Source organism: Aquarana catesbeiana, linkage group LG04, assembly GCF_042186555.1.
Source record: "Aquarana catesbeiana isolate 2022-GZ linkage group LG04, ASM4218655v1, whole genome shotgun sequence".
In the NCBI taxonomy this organism is placed as follows: Eukaryota; Metazoa; Chordata; class Amphibia; order Anura; family Ranidae; genus Aquarana; species Aquarana catesbeiana.
This window is the reverse complement of record NC_133327.1, coordinates 440,979,172-440,991,749: the sequence shown is the minus strand read 5'-3', so window position 1 is coordinate 440,991,749 and position 12,578 is coordinate 440,979,172. Positions and strand designations below refer to the sequence as shown.

Below are 12,578 nucleotides of genomic sequence, written 5' to 3'. Positions count from 1 at the left end.
TTTTTTTTTTTTTTTTTTTTTTAATTTTGCACTCTTTAGGTGGCACTAAAATTTTAAAGCAGAGTTCCACCCATTTGAAAGTCAAAAAGTGTAGCTACTGACTTTTAATAATCAGACACTCAACTGTCCCACGGTCCAGCGATGTGGGCAAACGAAGCTCCTCTCCGCCAGCCTTCTAACTATGGGCGCCCAGCCGACATGCCAAATGCCAGGGGGTCACCATCACTTAAAGCAGAAGTTAAATTTTTGGGTGGAACTCCGCTTTAAGGGCGAGTATAATTGCTCACTCTTAGCAAAAGAAACAGTTCTTCATACAGACAATTTGGCATGAAAGAACTTTGACCTATGTTGTTTACATAAAATAAAAGGTTATAACTTGCCCAGAATGCATATTCATTTAAATATATTTGAAGAATCAATGGACAAATGGGCTGCCTTGAGAGTATTATTTAGTACCGTCTTGTAACTGCACAAGTAGGCCTGTATATTTACAGCTACTGTGTTCAGCAGATAGGTGGGGGCGGACTGACAACTCATGGGGGCCCCTCTGTGTCCCTGCCACACTGCCCACATTACATACATTGGTCTCTACCCCCTTTAGCTGCAGCAGCTGAGGATGTACACATGCTGTGGTAGGAATTATAGCCCTTGTTGCTTTTAGTGAGTGATCGCGACCCATTCAAGTGAATAGGGCCCACTCTGCAACCATGTGCAATGCATGCAGTAGCAGCATGCTAGTGTGGGAATCAAGGGGTTAAAGCAGGTGATGTGATGAGGCAAGACAATGCCTCCTTATCGCCTGCTTTAACCACTTGGGTTCAGATTTTAATTCCCCCCACCTGCCCCTACTAGCACATGTTCTCTCCCCTCGAACACTGCTTCCAGCACATATGCTCTTACATCCCCCTCTCCCATCACTTCTTACCTGCCCCCAACCCCCTCCCCTATCCATAGACTATGCACAGACCTCAAAATCTTCAGTGTTGCTCCCGCAGTTTAATGTCGCTCCTTCCCCTCCTGTCTGAGGAGGATCCTTAGTGAGCTCTGTGTGGTGTGCAGGCTCAGCTGGGAGAGATGTCAGCTGAAACAAAGGGGCATCACTGCGAGAGGGAGCCTGGGCACCCCACAAGAGATGTGGGGGAAGATATCCCGAGTACCTGACCCTAGCGAACCCGTCAGTCTAGTAACTGGAGCTCAGTGCTGAAAATTGTTCCGCAATGGGCTCCGGGATAAGCAGGGATTCCTTGGGATGGAGGCACTCTACTCCTACTGGCCTCCGGCAGTGCCCAAGTTCCCTAATGGTCAGTCCGCCCCTGGGTGGGAATTGTCTGCACCAAGCTTTCAATCATAGTCTACCCTAACGGCAGACATTGCCTATTTGTACTTTACAGCACTGGGAAGCTTTAAACACATCTTATGCTTTAGAGAATATTATATGCGTGCCTCTTTGTAAAGGCCATGTCATAAATAATAGATGTGGAAATTAGCCTCTGGGAAATAGTGTTTAAAGTCATCACTCAAAAGGATGAGTGCCTATATACCTTCTGTTACAATGCACATTACTTGTCAGTCTTACAATGATGGGAAAAATTTTACCATAATTTAAGTCAGACAGTCCGATCTGAATATCATAACTGGATGCAGGCCTTTGAAGGTAAAACGGAGGGGAATAATGGCTTTATATAATATTTCCAGCCTCCTGTGCTTTCACGGTTACTTCTTCAGGGCTTAAAATTAAGGGAACATACAACGCAGAATCCTTGATATCATTTGGTTGCAGAATTCCTCTATAAAACACAGAAGACAGACATTACAGAAGAATGTTCAAATGAAGGGCACTTCAAAAGAGACTGATATATAACATTTTAAAATATGCACAGTATGTAAATCCAACATTTCATATTCCTGATATGTGCCTGTTGTAAAATGTATTTGTATGACAAAGCATCCTGTTCTTTTTGTATTGCTTCCATTGTGCGACATCCCCGGAGTTCCTGCCAATCTCTTTGCTTTCATATTAAAAACTGACCACACTAAAACAGTGGAACACAGTGTGGTCAGTTCCCTAGCTATGCTGGGAACACAGCCTGCTTTACTCCAATGATCAGACTTGTCCTGACAACACGCTACTCACTTTTTACACTTTATTTTGGTGAACGGGTAGGGGTACTACCCCATACTCATTCACATAGGCGGTTAAAGAGGACTTCCAGATACCAACCAGCCCACCACCCGCAGACCCCTACAACCACCGGCCAGGGTTGTGGGGAAGAGGCCCAAGGTGCTGGGGTGGGGGAGGAAATGGTCGAGCCCCCCCCTGCCCTAAAGCACCTCCCCCATGTTGAGGACATGTGATATGTCCCCTCTCCTCTCTATTGCCATGTATACACCACAGTGACCTATTCTATTGCCATGTATACACCACAGTGACCTATCCAGCATTGTCTTACTCTGCCTGCTTTTGGAGTGCTGTGTCTGGACGTCTCCAGGTTAGCCTGGAAGTAACCACCATTAGGTACTAGGGCACTTTCCAGACTATTCTAGTAAAAGTTAGCCACAGAGTTCTTTCAATGTCCAGAGCCGCTGGCATGATTTTTGGGCCCTATCTCTTTAGACTCATTTTCTGAGTGGGCCAATTGGGTCATGCATCAGTATTTACATCAAATTACATATCACTGGGCACGTTTAACCCATTCCACAGTGGAATGGGGAAATTTAAACACTGTTCTGATATCATCCTCTGGGTGCACCCATGCTCTTTCTTGCTGTATAGCATTGAGGAAGCACTCTCCTCACTTTGGAAAGTCACAACTTGATCTTCAAACCATATTTGATGCTCACCTCCAAAGACTTTGGTCACCTCTGACCATCCCATCCTCTCCAGTTACTAGCAGTCTTGGTTTTGTCAGTACAGGAGGCCTTGAGCCTTAAGTCACCTTACCACCATGCAGTTAGAGTTCTGAATCCAAAAACACAGATGGAACAGTTGTGCTGTACTGGGTGTCCCCAGCTCACACTCTACAAATGGCACTTGCAGTGATTCTATTAATGCATCTATTGACATCTATAGCCTTAAATCATGTTGCCCTCTGCTCCTAGAATCTATCCGATCTTCAGGAGTTCTCCTTAGCTCTGTCAGGTGTGGCTGGCTTCCCTGCCCTCTCAGCTGACTTTTACTACAGTCATGCAAGACTTTATGGTCCAAAATGTTCGCAGTGCCATAAGTTCACTCCTATGTCTTCCCCTGCAGATTCTGTATCTGGACTGCTTCAAGGCATTGGCAGCCACTGAGACTCTGTATGATTCTGAGTTGCTCCAGTCCCTCAAAGACAAGCTTTTCTCTGAGGAGTTGGAGTAGTTCTGCAGTTGCTCCCAAGTTAAAGAAACCATTGAGTCTTAGTGATGTGGTGCATACGATTTTAAAACTAGGGGGATCAACCTGTTGGGGCGGGGAGAGCACTGCCCCCACTGTTAATGCGACAGTGCCTTAAAGCAACCATCATATGGGTGAATGCTCCTGAAGAAACCAAGACAATGCTGGACAGCCACACTCCGACACAAACTTCTTTATTTCCACGTAATAAGAACATAATTGACATACAGCAAAGATGATGAACTACATGCCAGCTAACACATTTCACACCCCAAACTGGTGCTTACTCATAGTTGAAGTTCTGGATGCAGGAATGGATATATTCAACAACTTGTAAAGCATTCTAAAAGGTAATTATCCAATCAGTAGATAACATCAACATGTATCCATTAGGGCATCAATAGGGGACTGGACATTCATCCGAAATCCAATCAGCTATTTAGCTTAAACCACCATAGAAAAAGATATATAAAACATACTACTATACCATAAAACAAAACATACTTAAAGAAATATCTTTTAATAGTTGTTATGACACCTAAAAAAGTTCAATAAGCAATCATGTGTCCAGTTTAAACCACTATACTGTTCAATAAATATTGCACAAGTGCAGTGTAGGTATACAAAAAACAGTGGCAAAACAAGCTTTTGCCAGTGTCTGCACTTATATAGTGGACAATATATACATAGTGATAGTTAAACCCACTGCATTATTGAAAAATTCAAAAGCGTGTAATATGACATAACTCAAATAAAATTCAAATGGCCACAATAGTCCACATCATCTGACACAGAAAATCATCGAACATAACAACCTGTCACTATATGGAGAAAAGAGAACACAACACAGCACTGTGTATTAAGAATGTAGAAAATACAAAAAAATGCAAATATAAAAAGTAAATACAAAAAGATGTAAATGACTGCCTAGGGGCAAAAACATATTTTGTTCATCGAAATAAATATTATTCATAGAATTGGGTGACATCCCATTCAAAATTGAGACCAAAAGGTTTTCTAGAATGGAAATTAAAGATCCAAAGGATCTCCTTTTTACAAAGTATTCTAAATTTGTTTCCACCCATCTTGGGGGACACCATCTTCTTAACCCCTTGTATATGAAGGCTGATAACGTCACCACCATGACATTCATTTCAATGCTTCACCACATTAGTAGAATGCTCTTTATGAATATCAGATAGAGGTGATCATGGAGGCTATCCCTTAGGCTATGGGTAGTACGACCCACATACTGTAAGGAGCACAGATCACAAGTAATAATGTACACTAGATATCTAGTAGTACAATTATTAAATGTCTGAATTCTGTGGTCCCTATTTGTAGCAGTGGAATGGATGGCATCCCCCCTCTTGATATGAATGCAGCATGGACATCCATCCGCACTGAAAATAACCTTTAAATTGTAGCCAATGGGAAAGGCATTGTTTACTGGTAAATAAGCTAGGTGACAAAGTTCCATCTATAGTAGGTGCCCTACTGCCCTTTTGGGCACAAACAGAATCTTTATGCAAAACTGGAAGATACTGTCTGACTATATGTTCGATCTTGCCAAATTCAGCACTATGGGGGGTAGAAAACACAGGGACCTCACTGGACTTAGAATGACTTCTTTTGTATTTGTTGTCATTATTACTTCTTTGTAAATCCTCCCTAGCCATATTGGTGGTGATATTAACAGCCTGGTTTAGAATGGAGTTCGAATACCCTCTATCTTTAAAGTGTAATTTCATAGTCAGAGCCTCCATCCGGAACTGAATCATTACTACATATACGCCTAAGCCTCAAAAATTGTCCCACCGGTATACCCCTTATAGTGTGCTTAGAGTGGCCTAAGTCCGCTCTCAATAGAGTGTTACAAGCTGAAGGTTTCCTAAAGAGTTAAATACTATCCTATCGCATTCACCTACAACAGTGACATCCTGGAATTCCATGGACCTAGGGTCCATGTGGCCTGTTAAATGCAGATTGAGATTATTGTCATTGAGACATAGAAGCCAATTACCTAAATTGCCCACCTCTCTGGTGCAGGTAAGGTGCAGGTAAAGAGCAGGTCATCAATGTAGCGACAGAAAAACTATCGCTGAACGATGGGGACAGCCAGCCCCAAAATGCAGGACCTCTCCCACCATCCCAAGTAGATATTGGCCAGGGAGGGGGAGGACTTAGCTCCCATAGAGGCTTCGCATTTTTGGAGGTAGTAGTCCCCAACTAACATAAAAAATGAGTTAAGAAATACTCCAAACTAAGCAGGACAAATTCCTGGTGCATAAGTGAATAATTACTGAAGTGCTTCAAGAAAAAAAAAAAAAGACACCACTTGAAGCCCCAGAGAGTGAGGGATGGATGAATATAAAACTTCTGACATCACAAGTAATCCATACAAAATCTGAACTCCATCTATAATCCTGGATTGTCAATAAGCAACTGCTTAGTGTCTCTAAGACATTCCGGCAATTCAGACACACGAGGTTGCAGTTGATGATCGACCCATTGGTCCAATTGTTCGTTAAGAGACCCTATACCTGCCACAATAGGTCTACCCGATAATGGGCATAACCCCTTATGTACTTTAAGTAGGTGGTGAGAAATGGGCATGATGGTCGCTTCAGAGATAAACATCTCTCTCCTGTGAAGTGAAAATGCCTGCCTTAACCGCTCTAACAACCCACACAAATCTTTTTTTAAACAAAGGTGTAGAATCCCCTCTAAGTTTTAAATAGGTGTTGCTGTCAGAGAGCTGGCATATGGCTTGATTTCTATATGAGTCTAACACTACCACTGCACCCCCTTTATCCGCATTCCTGATAACTATGCGGTCATCCCTGCTCAAATCTCGAAGTGCTCCTCTCTCAAAATCTGTAAGATTATTAAGCAGCGGAGTAATCGTTTTGATAGAGGTCCATTATCCTTACCACAGGAATTAACAGGGTAAAAATCAGACCGCAATTTGAATGGAATGACTGTGCAATCACCTGACAACTCCAATGGTCTAGGATTAGATTCATGATTAAGATCCTCCAAATCACATAGGGCATATAAAACATCAGTAGGTATGGCGCTGCCCTTCTGAAATAAAAATTTTTTTTACGGTGTGTAATTACGGTTTTGTTTGTTTTACGGTATAAAATTATTCAATTCAAAATACCGTGCTACTTTCTTCAAATAAATACAAAACCGCAATCTTATAATGCATATCATATGTAAAATTAACAAGGTGCAAATAGTGCTTGTAAAAGTGATAATATTTACATCAAAGTGACTTGTGCTGATATATAAAGTGACTTGTGTGCTAAAAACCAGTGTTATTGGAAAAGAAAATTTCTTTTTGTTTCAAAAAAGTATTTTGGATGGTTCCAAGGGATATTTCCTCTTTGGAAGACAAATTCAAGGGAAATTTCTTGTCCAGGTGCTGGCTTGGTGGTTGTGCCTCAACAGCGTGTTTTTATTATGCTTGCACTCCCCGGATCCACTTCCCCCTGCAGGGGTACGGGCGGTCACAGTGTGTGCCACTGTGCAGCAAATCTGGGTGTCACCGGTCTGTGCTTTGCAATGTTGTTTATCGGTTTGCATAAAAGAGAGGAGGAATACCCATAGTGTAAAACCGTATATGGAAACTTTATTGTGACTGATACAATGTCGTACTCACATTTGCAAGGTAGGTATGAAGCATGAAAAAAGAGAGAAAGTTCCGTCCTGAACAGCCTGCGTTCGTCTAGCCTGAGGTGACGCAAGACGTACGTAAGTCCCCGCCCTACGCGTTTCGCCATCAGACGTCTACTGGGGCTTTGACGTCTGATGATGAAACGCGTAGGGCGGGACTTACGTACGTCTTGCGTCACCTCAGGCTAGACGAACACAGGCTGTTCAGGACGGAACTCTCTCTCTTTTTTCATGCTTAATACCTACCTTGTAAATGTGAGTACGACATTGTATCAGTCACAATAATTCCTCCTCTCTTTTATGCAAACCGATAAACAACATTGCAAAGCACAGACCGGTGACACCCAGAATTGCTACACAGTGGCACACACTGTGACCGCCCGTACCCCTGCAGGGGGAAGTGGATCCGGTGAGTGCAAGCATAATAAGAGCACGCTGTTGAGGCACAACCACCAAGCCAGCACCTGGACAAGAAATTTCCCTTGAATTTGTCTTCCAAAGAGGAAATATCCCTTGGAACATTCCAAAAGACTTTTTTTGCAACAAAAAGAAATTTTCTTTTCCAATAACACTGGTTTTTAGCACACAAGTCACTTTGATGTAAATATTATCACTTTTACAAGCACTATTTGCACCTTGTTAATTCACATATGATATGCATTATAAGATTGCGGTTTTGTATTTAAAAAAAGTAGCACGGTATTTTGAATTGAATAATTTACACTCAAGCAACATCACATATAGGTATTAGAATAGGATCCTATATTTATAAAAGAAAGAAAACTTTTTGGCAAATTCCTGCCAGAGACTTAAACACCTACACTCACGTTTCTGTTTTTGAAATACATTTTGTTTAATAGTATTATTTATCCTCAGAACACATTGGGATTTTTTTTATTTTTATATACTTTTTGTTGTTTATTTTTTCATTCTTTGATACTTACACATAAATAAAAGGGCTCACCACCGTAACAAAATTAAAAAAAAAAAGTTTTATTTCAGAAGGGCAGCGCCATACCTACTCTTGCTTTCTATATACATTTTAATACATTCCACCCAGGTGGAAATGTATGTGTAGCGGCAGCAGCTGTATATCTCAATAGCACTATACCCATTGCGCGGATTCACCTTACACATCTTCATATAAAACATCAAACTTAAGGGGAGGAACAGAGGACTCACCCGTCAGATCCGTATCATCCAGGCTCTCCATACCCACATCTCTCGAAGTGTCAAAATAATGTTTAAGAGTTAATGTGCGTACAAATTTATTGACATCTAATATAGTACTAAATTGATCAAAATGATGACTAGGACAAAAAATGTAAACCTTTAGACAGTAGGGGCACATCAGTCACTGAGAGGTCGTTGTGACAGATTTATGACATTAACAGTTAATTCTGATTCTGGCCTTGAAGCTGGTATCTGCCGTTACCTTCCTCGTTGGTGTCTCTTTCCTGCTCACTTTTTTTGGGCCATCTGTCTTCTTTTTGCTTTGGACACCTGGACACTGCTGTTTAAACTCTGGATGGTTACCGCCAATTTTCATCGGTTAATCGATTAGTTGATTCGGGAGAGTAGTCCGAGGCAGTGGCCGCCAGAGTATCATTGAGTAAGTAATTCTCAGGATCTGAAAAACTGACCCACTTTTTAGTTGTAAAAGGCTTAAGTCTGCGATTAGATTTGGAAGAAGCACTCTTTTCCTAAACATTATTACTTTCATAGTCCAGTTGATCTCTAGCCATTTTATCCTTTTTGCCCACAATTACATCCTTCTCCAATTTGTCCAATTTATTATTTAAACGACAGTCCAAGTTGGAAAAATCATTATGTAATTATGTCATTATGTCTGCTGTAATGCAGATAAATACTTCTGGATAGTGGATCTCACCCTGTAATTTTTCCAACTCCTGGGTTCTTGAATCAATTATAATTTGAATTGGTTTAATTAACAAGCAGATAATGTGTCAGTCCATTCCTTTTTAGAATTATCATCAAAGATCTCAAAAGTAGGGAATTTTTTTATTCTTAAACTTTGAGGGATATGTTCCAAAGTAATATATTCAGTCAATGTGTGGACATCCCAGAAGGACCTTATCTCCTTAGCCATCAGATTCTCCAGTTTCTGGAACAACAACTTGGAGCGTAATAGGCCCGCCTTCAGGCTTTTGTAATGTATGACCCCATTGGCCCGATCTCAATGGATTATCCAATAGCGCTGTGAGGGTTTTGCTGTAGTTCACATCAATAGATGCAGACGCTGATGAACTTTCATACGTAGTAACTGGCAGAGGGTATACATGGTGTGATATTACACCTTGCAGCAGGTCACCGGGGAAAAACAGGAACCAAGCAGGCAAAAGAGCATCCAGTCCAAAACGTAATAGAAAAATGCCGCTCTAGGAAGCGTGTTTCCCCTACTGCTTAATGACCCCTGGGTGTGGATCGGGTGTTGGCTCTGATTGCAACAGAAGATGAAAAAAAACAAGAAAAGGCTAGACAGCCACACTAAGAAGGCACAGATTATCAGGTCTCTATCATGCTCTTTCAGGTCTTCTGGACCAAAGTGTTTTCACTCCAGCTCCTGTGGCAAAAGATTTTCAGGGGTTTTACGCCAACCGATTCACAGTTCCTAAACTGGATCCAAAAATCGACTGTCTAACTTCTGTGGACATCAAGGGACATGGGTTTGCATAATCCTGTCTTTTTGGTGCATCGGCTTTTGCTTTTCTGTGGGTCCGCCACACTGCCAGCTCGTGGCAGTGCCCTTCAGATTCTTGTCTGCACCTTGTGTTTACTAATGTGTTGGCCCCAGTGCTCGCCCTGATGCACTATCAAAGCATTCCAATTGCAGATAGACAACTTCCTGTTGAGGGAACAGTCAGCAGAGTATCGGTCAGGCAATATAGCCTTCACTGTCCAGCTAGTACAATGGTTCAGCTGGATCCCAAAACTTCAGAAATCATCTGTGAAACTGAATTCTTGTTTGGAGTATCTGGGTCTAGTTCGGAACATGGCACAGGCCACAGTGTGTTTCTACCACAGCGGAACTTTAGACTGTCAGATTCCAGCGCTCTAGTTTGGTAGTCATCTGGCAAAGTCCTGGGTGTGATTTATGGCACTCCTGTTTTCAAAGACCTCTGCAACACAACACTGTCATTGTGGAACAAGTCAGTCTAGTTTCTAGACAGACCGATTCACCTGGCAACAAGGACCAGGGTGTCCCTGGCTTTGTGGTTTAGGAATTCAGTTCTGGAAGTCCTTTCTTCCCCTCTTTTACAGATTAGGACAGATAGAGTCCTGGGCCCTGGTTGGTGCAAGGGACATGGTCGTTGGAGGCTCATTTCCCAATTGTGTACCTTCAGTTGATATGGCTGATTTTGCAGTGCTGCTCCATCCTGCTGGAGGGTCACCTGATCCAGACTTAGTTGAACATCAACCAGAGAAGAACCAAAAAGTATTTATGTGGCATCACAGGTACATCTGATCCTATATCAAGGGTAGAACATGTTACAGCCTGGTCTACCTCTTATATTCCACCTGTAGACAACTGGCAAGTAGCCTTCCTGATCTGGCAAAGTCATGAACCTATGGGAGTGGTCTTTACACACCAAGATATTCAAGGACATGTATCAGGTGGGGAATGCTAGTCTTCAGATTCAAGGATCTTCTAGAGGAAGCAGTGGATGCTCTTGTGACTCTGTGGAATCAATATACCCCGATCTATACCTTTTCTATCCTGCATCCTCTTCCTCATCTGGCATTTCAGTGATCCTTAATGCTCCAGACTGGCCCAGGCAGATAAACTACTCTGACCTGGCAGATGCCCCATGGGCTTTACCAGATCATCCAAGGTCTTCTGTCTTAAAAGGACCAATTTACCATCTTGCTTTATGGTCGCCATTTAAAGCCATGGCTGTTAAAATTCAGGTTCTGAGACTCGATCATTTCTGAATCATTAATTGCTATGATGTTAAAAGCTAGGAAGTCAACTTTCCTCAAAATCTATCACCTGACATGGAAGACATACTTCACTTTTTCCTTGTCAAAAGAAGTTTATTGAATATACAATATTATAAAGATACATAAAGTAAGTTTACAAGGATCTATAAAGTAAGCTCATTGTTTTACAGTAGGGTTTATATAGGTAAATATCATGAAATTTCAAATATTAAACATTGGGTTCACGTAAACCTAAATTAAAGATATATATATCATTTCCTTAGTTACTTTTGTAGGTATTTAAATGATTTATACCTACTATACATATTGTTTACAGGTAGAGTGTATATAGGTCAAATAAATACTGATAATGAGCTTTAATCGTAAGGTTGAGAAAAGGAAAGAGAAAGAAGAAAAAGGGTAGAAAGGCAGAGGTATGGTCCACAAGGTTGTCCCGCTCGTCAGTTTATTATTCTTTTTAGTTCTCTTTGAAGCCTTAGAATGGGTGTCTCTGTAAGTCATTTAATCTGCTACCATGGCAACAGGACAGAGTCATTGAAGTTTGACAGGAACTGTTGTTTTATCCAAGGATGCCAAAGTTTTTCAAATTTTGGGATTTGATTTTGATCGATGGCTACCATCTTAGCATGGGACATTGTATTATTCATTCTGTGAATTGTTTCTGCTAGTACCAATGTAGGAGATTTCCATGCCTTGGCCACTGTTTGTTTTGCAGCCGTTGTTAGTTGGATCATAAGTTTGAATTGAGAGAGTGTTAACCATTCCGGTTTTAGATTAAGTAAAATTATATAAGGATCTGGTTGTATTATTTTTTTAAATATTTTTAGATGCAATCACGAAGACTTCCTTCCAGAAGGTTTGGATTACTGGGCACGTCCACCATATGTGTAAATGTGTGCCTATTTCTGGGCATCCTCGAAAACAAAGAGCTGAGGTATTAGGTGAATATTTTGCCACTCTAGCGGGTACAAGGTACCAGCGAGTTAGGACTTTATAATTTGTCTCCAGTGCTAAGATGTTGGGTGAAGATGACTTAGATGTGAGCCATATGTTAGACCAGTCCGTGTCTTCTAAAGTTCGTCCCAGGTCCTCCTCCCACCTCTGAACGTAAGAGGGTCTATTAAGATTTGGTACTCCATATAATTAATTATAAAGTGATGAAATTGTACCTTTAGCAAATGGATCTTTTGTACAGATTGATTCAAAAATGGATAATTGGGATAATGGTGCATCCCCCTTTAGGAATGGTGTATAGAAATTTTTGATTTGGAGATATCTAAATATCTCAGAGTTTGGTAGATCATATTTTTCTCTAAGCGATGGGAATGAAAGGAATGATTTAGATGCTATGAAGTCATTTAGTGTCTGAATGCCTGATGTTGTCCAAGCTTTAAAAGAATTTGGGTAGATCCATGCCGGATAAAAGGCCGGATTTCTGATAAAAGAAAGGAGAGGATTGTGTGGAGATTGTAACTGATATTTGGTTTTTAGTTTATCCCAGAGAGATAAGAAGTGTTTAGTTATGGGATTATGAATTTTAAAGCGGTCTTTAGGATCAAGC

The 12,578-nt window shown here is 41.2% G+C and overlaps 1 protein-coding gene across 2 annotated transcripts in view; it reads right to left on the bottom strand.

Annotated features, from left to right (window-relative positions):
- GINM1 (glycosylated integral membrane protein 1) overlaps nucleotides 1–12,578 on the bottom strand; it is a 112,613-nt gene continuing 100,035 nt past the window's right edge. For both annotated transcript variants that reach the window (XM_073627447.1, XM_073627446.1), the window contains exon 8: nucleotides 1–1,787. In XM_073627447.1, coding sequence (XP_073483548.1) covers nucleotides 1,679–1,787 — 109 coding nt within the window. In that variant the 3' untranslated portion in view covers nucleotides 1–1,678. The remainder of the gene's footprint in view (nucleotides 1,788–12,578) is intronic.